This window comes from Labrus bergylta, chromosome 21, assembly GCF_963930695.1.
Source record: "Labrus bergylta chromosome 21, fLabBer1.1, whole genome shotgun sequence".
In the NCBI taxonomy this organism is placed as follows: Eukaryota; Metazoa; Chordata; class Actinopteri; order Labriformes; family Labridae; genus Labrus; species Labrus bergylta.
Window position 1 is genome coordinate 15,171,512 of NC_089215.1, and position 12,454 is coordinate 15,183,965.

The following is a 12,454-nucleotide window of genomic DNA, read 5'->3' on the forward strand; positions in this document are numbered from 1 at the left end:
GGTCAAGACATGTAACCCTGCTTCAGTGGAGGTGTATGAATGGATTAGTGTTGTACTTACTCTCTGATGTACGTCGCTTTGGATAAAAGCTAAGTGAATTGTAACATTTAAATAACATCACCTGACCTCCAGCTTTTCTCTGTTAACAGACCACTTTGGACTCCGCAGGATTTGTTGTCGCCACGAGTCAGTAGAAATTAAAGCGATCTTCATCGTCATAGAAACAGTGAAATAATCGAAGCGGCAGATTTCACAACCAGACGAGAGCAACAGAGAAGGCGTTTTATGAACATCTGAAATGAAATCGTTCGTGTGGACGGAACAGGTGTCAGTTATAACAGCTTAATGAGCTTTTCACAGCTCGTCTACCTGAATGTGCCGGTGTGTCAGCTCGCCGTCTGAGGCCTCCGTAGCTGCAGGCGGCAGGAAGTCATGCACACACTGATGTGTTTACCTTACAGCCAGTGAGAAATGACAGCACAGGTAATTGAGCTCGTTTCATCTTTGGGGTATGAAGGGAAAAGGTCGTTTGAGTTTTTAATCAGTGGAAATTTTGGATTTTTTCAGGCTTATGGTTTGACGGGGGATCAGATGACAGGCGGCTTCCTGCGTGTGTTCCGTAAGGCACACAGTCGAGCGGATGTCAGCATGTGAGCAGAGCTCAAGAATTTGACCTGGCGCTTATGAAGAAAGGTTCTGTATGTCAGAGTGGATTTATTCTGTTAATGCAGTGTGGAGACTCAGCATGCCACCACACCGCTGCTGCTCACATTTAGATTTCACTGACGATACGAACTGCTCTGATACGTTCTCATCAAATCAAGGCGGTATTTGAGCAGTCCTTCAAATTTTTTTAATCACAGATATATAAGGTGGACACCGAGTGCAAACATGAAGCAACAGCAACGTTTTCAAAAAGGAGAAAAGGCTTCAACTTCAGAAAGGATGCAAATTCAAAGTTACATGAAGAAGTTCAAAACAAGGGCAGAAGCTGAAACGTGCAGCAGAAAGCTCAAACAAAACATTAAAGGCTTTATATGCAATTCTTTGATCCAGCAGATGGCGCCCTTGAGCGGCAGCATGAAACCAAAACAACTTGGGGTGCATTGTTGTGTTAGCATACTAAATTTACCCGAAATGAGCGTGATGTAGAAACACAGTTAAGCAGTGAGTACAGTATGTTATTCTTCTTTTTTCTAGTCCCTCAATTAAACAACTTTTATTTGCGAGGGGAGGAGTCAGCCGCCGTCCCGGTGATGTAAACAAACTGAAGACAGGACTCGGAAAGCATCACAGACAGTGGGACTCGGGTGTTACACCCATTGCAGACAGTCATTACTCACAGAGTTATTTTCAGAGGATATACTTGATTTCTATTATATTTAAATGTGAAAAATCGCATATAAAGCCTTTAACAACAAGTGTAAAATGTATATATACAAATATATTCAGACAAAAAGATTCAAGTCCGTAGGAGGCGCTCGATTGAACAGCTTTGCTATTTACAGGATATAAATGGTTCCTGATGAACGGATAGTAGAGATATGGGTTCAAATGTTTTAAGAGCATTTGGGATAGGAGAAATCGTTGCCATGGAAACACGGCCTTAGTTTTCAGAAATAACAACATCATGATGCAGATATGCAAAAGTAAAATGTTGAGCTTTTTCAGGGGGCGCTGGTGGCCTAGCGGTTAGTTTGTGCACCCCCAGGTATGGAGGCTGTGGTCCTCCAGGTGGGCGCTGATTGGCTATCACTGCCCAGCAGATCATTTGCTCACGTTACAGTCTAACGTAGAACAGATTGCTCGCCGCTCTTACATGCAGATTTCTGTTTATGGAGATGAAGATGCCGTCGTCAGATTAGCGCTGATCGGAGTCGAGACGACGTTACAGACGATTGTGCTCAACCTGCTTCTGCTCTCCACAGACTATTTCCTGCAGACACCAAAACCTGCTGATACGTGATTGGTTCATTCTACTTTAACGTCAAAGTTCCAACAAACAGAAACCCAGACCGCTCACGTTCTGAAAATATACTTAAACAGTGACTTCATGAAGTGGAGACAGATACACGGCTTCCCCAACAACCGGTGACTTGACGAAAGAGCAAATCTCTTCCTGCTGAAAACATTCATATAGCAGTTGTTTCAGATTAAAGAGGAATCCCATCCGGCACCCTTAATGCTCTTCAAGAGGTTTTTCTTTGGCGGGTTTATTCTGGATGGTGGCCATGACTCGGAGAAAACCACCTACACTTTTTTCCTTCCAGACAAGCAATGACTGAACCCTCTCGACTCCATCGCCAACAAGTCGCTCGTTGAAACAAGCACACGGGGAGAGCGTCCTCTTTGAGCCGCAGATACAGATCTGTGGTTTGTTTTCTCAGAGATAATGAGGGATTTACTCAGACCCGTCTGCCTGCTATGAGCAAACGAGTACACAAACAGTGAAGACGGAGTTTCTGCTGTCAGGACATAAAAGAAAACCCAACACAGGATCACAAAAACACTTTACCGAGCAGCAGCAGGATAACCACCGGCTTTCACCTGTTAATAGCTGTAATCCAGCTTCCTTCTATCACGCTCTGATTATAGACTGTGATTTGTTGTTTCTTCTCTCTACACAAACATGCAGATCTCAGTTATCAGATTACCTCCACTCTCTCCGATTCTTGCTCCGGCTTGTTCGCGGCAGATCGTCAGCCCGTTTGTGACACATGTTAATGGAATTTGATTAATTAAAGGTTTGCGTTGGCAGCTGAATTTTGACACAAAGATTACAACTTTGGCACAAACACAGAGGGGCCCCTTGTTATCAGACGTTTATGTACATCCAGACACAGCTCACACAGGTTGTGGTTGACGTTCACAGGAGCATAAAGAGGATCAGACTGAAGCACAGAGGGCCGGCTCCAGCAGGGGGCTTACAGGGACAGGCAGACATTTTGGAAATATTTAAATCAGTCAATCAATATTTGTAAAGCGCCAATTTCTAATTAGAAACACGCAGAGGCTTTTTAGATCGGGTACAATCACTTCTATCTGAACCAGTTCTCTTGCCCGCTTCCATCACTGCAACACCTGTTGGTTTGACCTGATAACTGGTCTCATATCTGGCAAACCGAGGGGCGTCCAAAACGGCCGTGTGGGGGGTGCCTTAAAACCGCCTACATTCTGCGGTCCAAACAAATCCAGAGCATTCAGGACCAGAATCTAAAGTTAGAAGGAGGACATACTGGCTGCTGCATTGTTGTCAGAGAAGCCAGCACTTCAACATAGTATGTTTCCTTAATGTCTGATCATATAGTAAGGTCATTGGACCTTTAAGAATGACATCATTCATTGTGGTTATTAGAAATTAACAGAAAGAAACAAAAGAAAGTTGTATTTCATATTATTGTAGTTCTGATAAATGTCCGTGTGTCTGTGATAATAACACGTGTTGTAATAAATCACATCCTTCACGATGAGCTGTGTTTGGGTTCTAAATCAGTGAACATGCTGTCGTATATCAGGGAGACGGAGCACCTGACAGCTCTCACTCGGCTCTGCATGTAACTGTGATGATCATAAATCATCAATGTCTTCTGTTTCTACAGAACACCAACCTGTGGAAACATCTGGAAATTTGAAGAATGACTAAACCACCTCTGGAGAAGCACATTTCTGTTCATACTGAAACACATTCTGTCTCTGAGTCCACATGGACATCTGCTTTTTTTACAAAGGTTATACTGCCCTCTAGTGGCTTCTCCTCCACAGTACAAACACCTGAACTCTGACCCTACAAGTTTTCTGATCTCTATTTACAACGATGTGTTTTCAATACCTGCTGACTTCTCTTTGCTTCTCTGTTTTATTTTGCTGCCTTAGATAGTTGGAATAACATTATTTACATTTAGAAAATTACTAAAAAATAAAGATTATTATTATTAGAAGAAATACTAAAGCAGAAAACAACATCACTTAAAGTTGTGTTCTTTTCATGTCGTCTTTTATTGCTACAATCAGTGCTAATGCAACAAGCTGAGAGGTGTTCTGTGTCTTACCACTAGATGTCACTGCTGGTATAATTCACACTCGTAAACATCCTTAAAAACATTGACAGACTCCATTTAGAGGAGGAAACTCTTTTGAATGGGTCCTTTAAAAGTAAAAGAATGAATCGATCATCTTTACAGGAATGGGTTCTTTGTTAGTTCATGTTTGGTCAAATATTAATGTCTATAAAAAGAAGGAAGGAAGGATGAATGTGGGACGTGTTCCAAATAAATATATCATAAATCCAGTGTATCCTGTGTAAGTGTCTCTCTGAGTCATGACTGTCTACAATGAGTGAAAAGCTCGAGTCCCGCTGGCTGTGTTGTTTATTATTTTGAAGGAACAGAGTTTAAAGAAGGCATCTGGTCCATGTCATGTTTTTCACTTTCATAGAACAACAATGTTCATTAATGATGGACGCTGAAAGTCTTCATTCTACAAAGTGCAGGTATGACATCATCATCATCGTCATCATCATCAGCCTTCATAAACCGGAGTCGGTCTGAACATCTGGAACGTGTGTTTTACTCTCCTCGATACATGACGATGTTTTTATCCGTCTCGTGAATCTTGATCTCGTAGAGCACGTTTGGAGGGAGGACCTTCACCATGTGGTCCCAGATGTAAACGGCCACGTTCTCTGTGGTGCTAACGGAGGGACGGGCAGAAACACAGAAGTAATCAGTGTCCATGAAACGAGTCAGGAAGCAGCGCTGAGAGGAGAGACTCACCTGACCACTTTAGAGAAGTACGGCACGTCTCTGTCCAGGTTTTTATGGTCCAGAGGATCCATAATGACTTCCTGCGGGAGGGAACGCATCCATTATTTCATTTCTGATTAGACCAGTTTAATAAGACGGAGAAGCAGAGCGGATCTTTGAGGTTAGAGGTCAGAATGGGAACGAGAAAAAACATTACCTCTTCCACAGAATACCGTCGTCGAGGACCCTTTAGAGCATTTCCTGACAGCATGCGACACGAGCGAGTGTCAGCAACAACAAAATCAGCTAGATCCTATTCTTAACTATCTGAGCATCCTAACTGCCCGTGAGCAGCCCACGCCATTTTTACTGTGACGCCCCTTTTCTATTTTCCTATCTGTCGCTCTCATAGACGGACGAGGGACGAGGAGGCTCTACGAGGCTGGTTAGCTCAAAAGCTCTTTAGCTTGATAGCTTGCTGTACAAAGTGGAGATAGTGGTGCGTTAATAATATCCACATTATGATGAAATGTTGACCTCTGACCTGTGTCAAAATCAGAGAAAAACTTTATTCATATAGACGAGCCTGAGTCTTGAGATTTGAGTCAACAACTCTTCAATGCAAAGCACCACACTTCAGTTGTCCTCCTTCAAAATAAAAGCACCAAACTTCAGTTTGTCCACCTTCAAAATAAAGCACAACACTTCAGTATGTCCACCTTCAAAATAAAAGCACCACACTTCAGTTTGTCCACCTTCAAAATAAAAGCATGACACTTCAGTTTGTCTACCTTCAAAATAAGGCACCCAACTTCAGTTTGTCCACCTTCAAAATAAAAGCACCACATGTTATAATGTTTGTAAGGGGAAACTGAAACTCACAGAGCAGAAATTTAAATATTTAAATGATGGAGCACGTGATCATGAGAGATGTGACCAGATATCTAACGCTCGCGTGCTGTTAGGACACGGTGTAAAAAGCTCCGTTTTGTGTCACTTTGGTTCTGCCAGAAAAACATGTTGTCACCGTGTAAAAACAGCCAAATGGTCTCTAAGACAGTTGTAGGATTATGAAGGGGTTTGTGTTTATAAAAGTAAAGAATGTACAAATGTAAAAATCCAAAACAAACTTGAGCAACAAGTTTTTCAATAATGTGTTGGAGTAAAAGTAGCACGTGGTAAAATGACTCGAGTACTGTTGTATTTTCTAAATCTTTGTGTGCCCCCTCTGGAGAACTTTTAGAATGACATCACGGCTGTTGGAAAACTTTTCGTCTGAGAGGACACAATAAAATCCCACTGAGGAGGAAACTGTTTTTGAGTCGCTCTCACCTCGATACATCTCTTCAGGTCGGTCAGGTTCATGACCATCCCAGTGAGAGGGTCGATCTGAAGACGGGACGAGATGAAAACATGTCTGTTAGTCACATACAGCAACATACAGAATATCAGGCTTCTATCTGATATTCATCCACATGCTTATATTCAATACATGCAACATTTTTTTTTAAATTAGACGGTTTTTGCAACAAGATTTGTTTGCATTGAAACGGGCCACTAGTCCACAACTGAATGACCGATGCAGAGCTGGCTAAACACTGAAGCTACAGTATCCACCACATGGCAACCTGAGTGAGCATTGACTAGAGAGGAGGGTGAGGGGAGAGACAGCTCTCTACAATGTTTAGAATTTAAACTGCAGTACCCATTTTAAACACTAGGTCTCAGAGATACAGATTGCTCCTGCAACACTATAGTCTATGTGGACATTTAAAAAAATATTTTAATAAAGCAGGTCATAATTCAGACTTTAGACTAAGGGCGCCAATAGTTTAATTTTGAGCTCGGACTTTACTGTCTTCCAAATCAAATCAAAAATAATATAATGAAGGGAAAAAGAGGACTAAAATCATTTTTATTAAACTTCGACTGACTTTGGATTTCAGAATCTGAGACAGAAATCATCTCCATCAGCCCCGAAAGAATCCCAAAGTGAACTCTCTTCAGGTCACTAAACCCTCTGAAAGGTGAAAGGTCAGCTATAGAGTGATAAGGCTGTCTGAGACAGTCAGACGGATGCTCACCTTCGCTCGCACTGTGACCTCCACTGTGGACAGAAACGAGAGCGTTGAGTGAACGTTAAACATTCAGGCTGCACAGTGTTTACATTATGTGTCATATAACCCGGGGATGAGTCGAAGAGCTTGACTCACCTTTGTAGTTGTGTCCGTGACCGTTGGGATTGTTGCACTTTCCATAAACGCTCCTGTTCTCCTCGTCACTCAGGTGAACGCTGGAACAGGTGCATAGATTATCTTTACCATGTTTGAGAACAAATAGTTCACTAATCAAACACTGAGACTGTGCAGAGAGTTTATTGACACACGATGCCTTCATGTTCATTGAGGGAAAGATGGAACATTTACGAAAAGAAAGCCCCCCTTCCCCCCCCTTATCTGTTTATTTTGTTAACTCGCTTATTGCTGAACAACTTGAATTGCAGAAATAAAAATATCTTTATAATATAAATAAAGCGTAGACTGTAAATATTAGAGTGATGACCCCCGTCTGGGGGCGCTGGAGTCCCATCGATGGCGGTCTCCATGTTGGAAATGCTGTCTCAGTCTAACTTTTAGTCAACCTAACGACAGGCTGAGAGCTGGAGCTGAGGCGGGTTTTAAACCTCCTGACAAACCGTTACACCGCGCCCACCTGTCAATCAGGTCAGCTACACGCCTTATTGTGAATAACTCTTATCCTTCATCAAATCAAAACTGATGAGTCATCAAAACCTTCACCCCCCCGTACAGTGTGTGCTGATCGAGACATGAACTAATCAGAACTGTTTGGTTTTTTGAACCAGGCTGTAAACATGTTAATCTCTGCTGTTTTTTCCGGTTCCGGGTCGCTGCTCGTGCGGAAGACCGGCCGGCTCACAGAGCAGTTATTTAGCGTTTATTACGTTTTTCTACTGTTTATTTTTCTTTAGATATATTGTTTTCCATGGTTTTTGCCAACATTAACCACATGCATGAGTACAGGACTGCCTCTGTTCTCGCTTTTACTGAGACGTGGTTAAATAAGAACGACGATGATAACACGCTGCACGTTGATGGCTTCTCCCCCCCTTTAAGACTTGATCGAGACAGTGAGCTCACTGGGAAACAACATGGCGGCGGCGTGTGTCTTTATGTAAACACACGCTGGTGCTCGACGATCGTCGTGAGGGAGAAACTGTGCACCTTGGACATTGAGCTTCTGGCTGTCTCCCTTCGCCCGTTCTATCTCCCCAGAGAATTTCCACAGCTTTTTCTCATCCTGGTTTACATCCACCCCAGAGCTAACGAAGCCACAGCCACTGAACACATCACGAACTTGTTAAATGAACTGGAACTCATATCACCGGACTCTCCCAAATTCATCTTGGGCGATTTCAACCATTGCTCTCCTGAAAAATCACTAAAAGGCTACCAGCAGTACATTACATGCAGCACCCGCCTGGGGAAGACACTGGATAAATGCTATGGTTCAGTTCCTATCCGATCTGTTGCTCTCCCCCCCCCCTTGGCTCTGCTGACCACCATGCCATCCTGCTTGCTCCAGCATATACTCCTGTAATAAAGAGGGTTAAGAAAGTTGTTAAGAACATCAAGCAGTGGACCAGCGAAAGCATTCTTACACTTAAAGGATGCTTCGAATCCACTGACTGGGAAAACCTCTTAGCCCCCTCCAACAACATTAATGAGCATGTGGACACTGTTTCATCGTACATCTCCTTCTGTGTGGACAACATCATCCCCTCCAAAACAGTCACGATATACCCCAACAATAAACCTTGGATCACCGAAGAGCTCAAGGAGGTCCTCAACAAGAAGAAAAGGGTCTTCTTCACCGGCTCGGAAGTGGAGAAAAAGGAGGTAAACAGAGAAGTCAAGCACGCCATAAAAACTGCCAAACTCAAGTACAAGAACAAAGTGGAGGAAAAATTCACACAGGGGAACCTCCGCTCAGCTTGGCAGGGCCTCAAAAACATGGCTGCTGTGAACACTGCTGCTACCAACATCTAAACCATCGAGGTTGCAGGCAGCAGCTCTACTTCTCTCCCCAACGATCTCAACTCATTCTACACCAGATTCGAGAAGGACAACACAACACAGCTGGAAGAAACAGTGTCCATGCTCAAGCCCAGTGACTCTGCACTCACCTTCAGCAGAGAGGACGTGGTGAGAGCCCTCAACGAGGACAAGGGAGAGCAGCTCACCTGGTCCAGACAACATCAGTGGCCGCATCCTGAAGCACTGTGCCGAGCAGCTAGGGGGCGTGTTTCAGACCCTGTTCCAGAGCTCTATGGACAGCAGCACAGTCCCCCAGCTGTGGAAACACTCCACAGTTATCCCCATCCCCAAGAAAAGCCCCGCCAAATGAATGACCTCAGGCCTGTGGCCCTCACGTCTCTGGTGATGAAGGCCATGGAGAGGATCATAAAACAACACATCATCAGAGAAACCAACTCCCAGATGGACCCGCTACAATTTGCTTATCGTGCAGACAGAGGTGTCGATGATGCAAAAACATTCATAATAGACACTGTTCAAAAACACCTGGAGCACCCCAACACCTCAGCCAGACTCCTGTTTGCAGACTTCTCCTCTGCATTCAACACCCTGCAGCCTCACATCCTGGCTTCCATCTGAACGACCAGCTTATCCTGTGGATATTGGACTTTCTGACCAACAGATCACAGCGAGTTCTGGTCAACAACACCTTCTCCAGCCTCCAACACACCTCAACTGGCTCCCCTCAGGGCTGCGTGCTCTCACCTCTGCTCTTCATCCTCTACACCGATGACTGCAGAACCACACAGCCAAACTGTCCCCTGGTGAAGTAAGCAGACGACACAGTTCTCCTGTCTCTGCTGTCAGGCCCCTCTCAGCACCATGGACCAGTTCTTCAGGAGTTTGTGGAGTGGTGTGACAGCTCCTGCCTCGAACTGAACATGAGCAAGACCAAAGACATGGTGGTGACCTTCTCCAACAAGCAGAGGGAACTGGCTGCATCAGCAATCACCACAATCCATGGGAATCCTGTCGAACTAGTAGGAGTATAAGTACCTGGGTACCATCTTCGACAGCCTGCTGAAATTCGCCTCCAACACCGAGGAGATTCTCAGGAAATGTCAGCAGCGAAAATACCTCCTAAGGAAGCTCAATTCCTTTGGAGTCAGTAAGAACATTCTTCTGACCTTCTACTACTCCTTCATTGAGAGCATCATTACTTTTTCTATAACCTGCTGGTTCCACTCCACCACCCTCCAGAACAGAAACCGCCTGCAGAGCACGGTCACAGTCTGCTCTAAGATCATTGGACTACCTGTAAGGACTTTGACATCGATCTATGAGCAACAGACAATCAGGCTAGCAGGTCGGATCATGCAGGACCCCTCACACACTCTCTTCCCTGCATTTGAGTGGCTCCCCTCAGGACGCCGGCTTCGCTGTCCCTGCTGCAGGACACAGAGGAGAAGAGCAACCTTTGTTCCCAGGGCTGTCCAGCTCCTCAACTCCTGTTGTTCACCATGCACCTTAATAACTTATCATTTAGTATTTGCCTACTTGCACATAGCTCTGTATATATATATGTATTTCTCGTTCACTGCACATAGTTCTGTTTACATCTGGTCACTACTGCACATAGTTCTGCTTACATCTGTTTACATCTGTTAGTCCGATCATTGTCCACTTATATCTACTCTTTTATATTTTGTATTTTTAAGTTAAGTTTAAGCTTTAAGTTGTATTTAAATTGACACTTTATATTTAGATTAAAATGTTTCGTTTACTTGCACTGTTGTTAATTTACTGCTCTGTGTGCCTTTGAATTGCCCCCCGGGGACAAATAAAGTTTTTTGAATTGAATTGAATTGAATTGAAAAACAGGCTTTTTAGAATGGGTGTGTATGTGACGTCCTGTGCTTCTGCAGCCAGCCTCTAGTGGACACTTGAGGACCTCCAGGATTTTACACATCAGAATCGACTTCATGTTTCAACACTGAGGTTGCCGCTTGGACTCAAGTAATCTTTTGCGAGTAAGAGTTTACCTGATTGGATAGCCGATGCTCCCACACTGCACGATGTTAAAATAAAGCGTCCTTGGGTCCAACAAATGCCGTTTTATAAATTGCTAGAACTGCGGGTCAGTCCTCAGTTCTATTACTGCCTGACCTGCTTAACCAAATCCACGCTCTCTGAACTTGGCATCTCAGGATCTGTTCTCTGCTGGTCCATCAGCTTCATTTTTCAACACCTGAGGTTCCCCCTTGAACACGAGAATTTTTTTCCAGTAACAAATGCATAAAATGTTCAAAGTAAAGCTCAGTAAGCGTTTACTGCTTGCTTTTATTTTATTTCTCTTAAGATTACTCACACTGAATCTGCATTTAGAAATAAAGTCACTACATTATCAAAACGCCTTTTATTCCCTGATTTCTTTTTATGTCACTTATTATTTCCCCAGCATATTAACATCTTGTCTGCCTGTGTAGGTTGAATAGAATTCAACTCCGGTCTATTCTTTCGGAACTCTTTGTTATGATTGCACTTCAAGGCAGTACGGCAGTAGCGATTATATCTATGGGTTAAAATGAACTACAAATCCCACGAACCCCCGGCTAAATCCAAAGGTTCTCTTCGTTTCTAAAGTGAAGTAGTAAACAGAGTCTCGCCGCTCTGTAAGGCGGATCACCGGGTCTGAACGGACCGCTGTCAGCCGCTCGGTGCTCCAGTCTCAGACATGTTTAAAACCTCTACACTCACTGATGCAGGATTTTATAATCGGCAGTCTGCCAGTCTGAGGAAAGCAGTCCGTTTCCGGTAACAGAGGCTGAATATAACGGACTCTTTTAACCGGCGGATGTAGACTAACCTGTGGAGCCGGTGACACGCGCTGAAGCTCTGCACGCGGCTGATGTATCCGAACCTCTCCGCCATGATGATGATGATGACGAACACCTGAAGAGTCGAACAGAAGAGGAAGGAGATGATAAAGAGCTGAGAGGAGAGGGAGAGAGAGAGAGAGAGAGAGAGAGAGAGAAAGAGAGAGAGAGAGAGAGAGAGAGAGAGAGAGAGAGAGAGAGGGGATGAAAAGTGTGCAGCTAAAACCTCCCCCTCCGTGACTCACGCTGCTCGCTGATTGGCTGAGATCAGGGCGTAATAAACTCACATGGCCCTGATTCGTATCAGAACCGTGCAGCAGGTCATCCGGGTCAAATCACTGCTGATCAGACATGCTGTGAGACTCTGGATTAGGACACGTCTGTGAATTGAGATTCTCGCTCTCTCTCTTTTAAATGATTTTTGTAGAAGTTCATATAATTCATGTTTTGTCAACTTATTAATTAACTGAAATAAAAAGTTGTATTGCAGATATTACTTTCTAACAGCTGCTGTGCAGCAGAGCAGTACTCAGAAGCTTCAGATTGCATGCTGAGGCTGATGTTGTGTTTATTAATTACTTATATTTATATTAGATCTTGTTTCTAATTTGATGACCGGTTCATCTACTGCTCTGTTGTCACTGACATGTGGACGGAGGCATCAGCTCTCACTGTGCGAGTGTGTGCCGTCGTATGACCGAAATATCAAACATGGAAGAAAAGTAAACAAAGACGCTTCATGTGACCACTAAGTAAAATAAACAGGACGTTCAGTCGCCGT

General features: G+C 43.9%; 1 protein-coding gene and 1 long non-coding RNA gene across 2 annotated transcripts; both read right to left on the bottom strand.

Moving 5' to 3' along the window:
* Positions 1-4,344: 4,344 nt before the first annotated feature.
* On the bottom strand, positions 4,345-11,825 carry pts (6-pyruvoyltetrahydropterin synthase). Its single transcript, XM_020640139.2, has 6 exons — positions 11,664-11,825; positions 6,956-7,035; positions 6,827-6,849; positions 6,075-6,131; positions 4,773-4,843; positions 4,345-4,689 (listed from the first exon to the last, which is right to left on the bottom strand). The coding sequence occupies exons 1-6, from the start codon at positions 11,726-11,728 to the stop codon at positions 4,566-4,568; spliced, it is 420 nt and encodes a 139-aa protein (XP_020495795.1). The 5' UTR covers positions 11,729-11,825; the 3' UTR covers positions 4,345-4,565.
* Positions 5,280-6,068, bottom strand: LOC136177282 (uncharacterized). Its single transcript, XR_010664922.1, has 2 exons — positions 5,498-6,068; positions 5,280-5,461 (listed from the first exon to the last, which is right to left on the bottom strand). It is a non-coding gene; the product is annotated as an uncharacterized lncRNA (long non-coding RNA).
* Positions 11,826-12,454: the final 629 nt, after the last annotated feature.